The 2282-nt window shown below is 27.0% G+C and overlaps 1 protein-coding gene across 1 annotated transcript; it reads left to right on the top strand.

Annotated features, from left to right (window-relative positions):
* Window positions 1–748: 748 nt before the first annotated feature.
* On the top strand, window positions 749–1825 carry LOC131655239 (protein BIG GRAIN 1-like B). Its single transcript, XM_058925130.1, has one exon. It carries the CDS (start codon window positions 749–751, stop codon window positions 1823–1825), a length of 1077 nt encoding a protein of 358 aa, XP_058781113.1.
* Window positions 1826–2282: the final 457 nt, after the last annotated feature.

Below are 2282 nucleotides of genomic sequence, written 5' to 3'. Positions count from 1 at the left end.
GAAACAACAGATAAAGTAATAATTCTGATAACTGTTGAAATTTGAATGCCTTACAATTCCCCCAAATTACTCCCAACAATTAAACTATCATTATTTATATTACCTTCCTTCCTTTTTTATTATAATTTTAAGACTGTTTTTAAATGTACACTTTATTATTTTTCAAAAATTACAAAATGAAGTTTAATTTTAATCTTTAAAAAAAATCAAGATACTCAATTCAAAAAAATTTAAAGTAAAAAAAATTAACATTTAATAACTAAAAAATAAATAATTTTTTTTTTATATTTTATCTTATTTACACTCTGTTATATTTCTGAAGGAAATATAAGGGAAATAATGTTAAAAAAAGACAGAGTGAAAACATAGAAAATCACATTATTTTCTATCAGTTTGATATGAAAGAAAATAAAAATAGAAAGATAAAAATAAGTTAAGACAAAAAGAATAGAAAAAATAAATTAAAATAGCCAACTCAATTAAAGACAAACTACAAATAAATTGTCATAAAGTTATTATATTAATAGCTATTCTTAAAATAAAACAATTACTATCTTTTTTATTATTTATTTATTGATAATCAAATCCTTTAAACTTTTGCGAGAAAGGAATGCCACGTGGTATATGCCAGTGTGACGCCATTTAAAAACCTTGCTATGTTCCTTTCCCATTCATTCTTGTTCTAAACTCTTTGTGCCACTATCTTCTTTTTTTCATCATTTCATTTCACAGTTTTATTTTACTAAACATGTATAAGTTTGAGAACACGCATATAGAAAAACGGTTTTATAACCAAGCTGAAACTGAAACCCCCTCTTTCTCTTCCTTTGTTCTCAACAAGATTCTTCATTCTATCGACGAAGAAGATAGAAAAAATTCCGATAAGAAATTCTACACAGAAACAACCGTTAACAAAATGAGCGAAATCAATGCTATATGCAATAGAGTCGATGAAGAAGAACCAAATCTTCGCATAAAAATGCATCATGATCGTTATCGTGATCAAGATGTTATGTTCTTCAGTTCCACTCCAAGCTCTTCAGATTCAAGTTCTGTATTATTATCATCTTCCTCCGATACAGAATCAATCTACAGAGAAAAATCACTAAATCGGTGTTTCGCTCATTCGAACCCTAAGCCAGTGAAAAAACCCGTTCTTCCAGAGAGAAGCGTTGCGAGAGACGAAGATATATTTATCAAACAAAAATCAAGAGCGATGAAGCTTTACAACAATCTCAAGAAGGTGAAGCAGCCAATCTCACCAGGTGGAAAACTCACAAGTTTTCTCAGTTCACTCTTCATAAACACGAAGAAAACAAAAACTGTTTCCTCTTATGAAGATGTGAATGCAGAGAGAAAAGGTAAATCAGTAGAATCTTCAACTTGTTATTCAGCTAGGTCAATAGATAAATCACGTAATGGTGCTAAAAGAACGGTGCGTTTTTGTCCTGTAAGTATAATTGTTGACGAAGATAATCGAGTTTGCAGTAACAAATGTTTGCATGGAGGAGAAGATTCAGTATCAACTGCATGGAGAATTGGACGAACAGTGAGTAAGAAGAAAGAAGAAGAGGTTTTGAATATGAACAAGAGAGTGGATCAAGTTTTACGAGAGTTTCATCTTAATCGGAAGCTTTTGAGAGATTTTTCTATGAGAAAAACTCAGAAGGATGATGATGATGATGATATAGCAAGTAGTTCAAGTTCAGATCTTTTCGAGCTTGATCAGTTAGCTTTGATCGGAAATGATAGGTATTATTACGAGGATTTGCCTGTGTTTGAAACTACTCATATTCTTTCTAATCGTGCTATTCGCATTATGTAATTCTAATTTTAATTACTAGAACCATAGTTATTTGGTTAATTTCTTCGGTCTTCTGCCTAGACATTAATAACAATAATAACAATAATAACAATAATAATTTCTTGTTTTGTTTAGTTACTCTGATTTACTGTGTATATTTTTATTTATAAATTATCTCTCATTTTTAAACAAATTTTATTGTGTAAAACTTTTTAATCAAATTATGTTATAATCATTAATCATGATTTATTTTTTAAAAAATAAAAGTATGTCAGTATCTTATTTTAAAAATAAAGACGTTATTTTAAAAATAAAATGAAAACGTTTATTGTGTGTGTGTGTATATATATATATATATATATATATATATATATATATATATATATATATATATATATATATATATATATATATATATATATATATATATATATATATATATATATATATATATATATATATATATATATATATATAT

This window comes from Vicia villosa, linkage group LG3 (assembly GCF_029867415.1).
Source record: "Vicia villosa cultivar HV-30 ecotype Madison, WI linkage group LG3, Vvil1.0, whole genome shotgun sequence".
Lineage (NCBI taxonomy): Eukaryota > Viridiplantae > Streptophyta > Magnoliopsida > Fabales > Fabaceae > Vicia > Vicia villosa.
The sequence above is the reverse complement of the archived record's forward strand: the minus strand, read 5'-3'. Positions and strand labels throughout refer to the sequence as shown.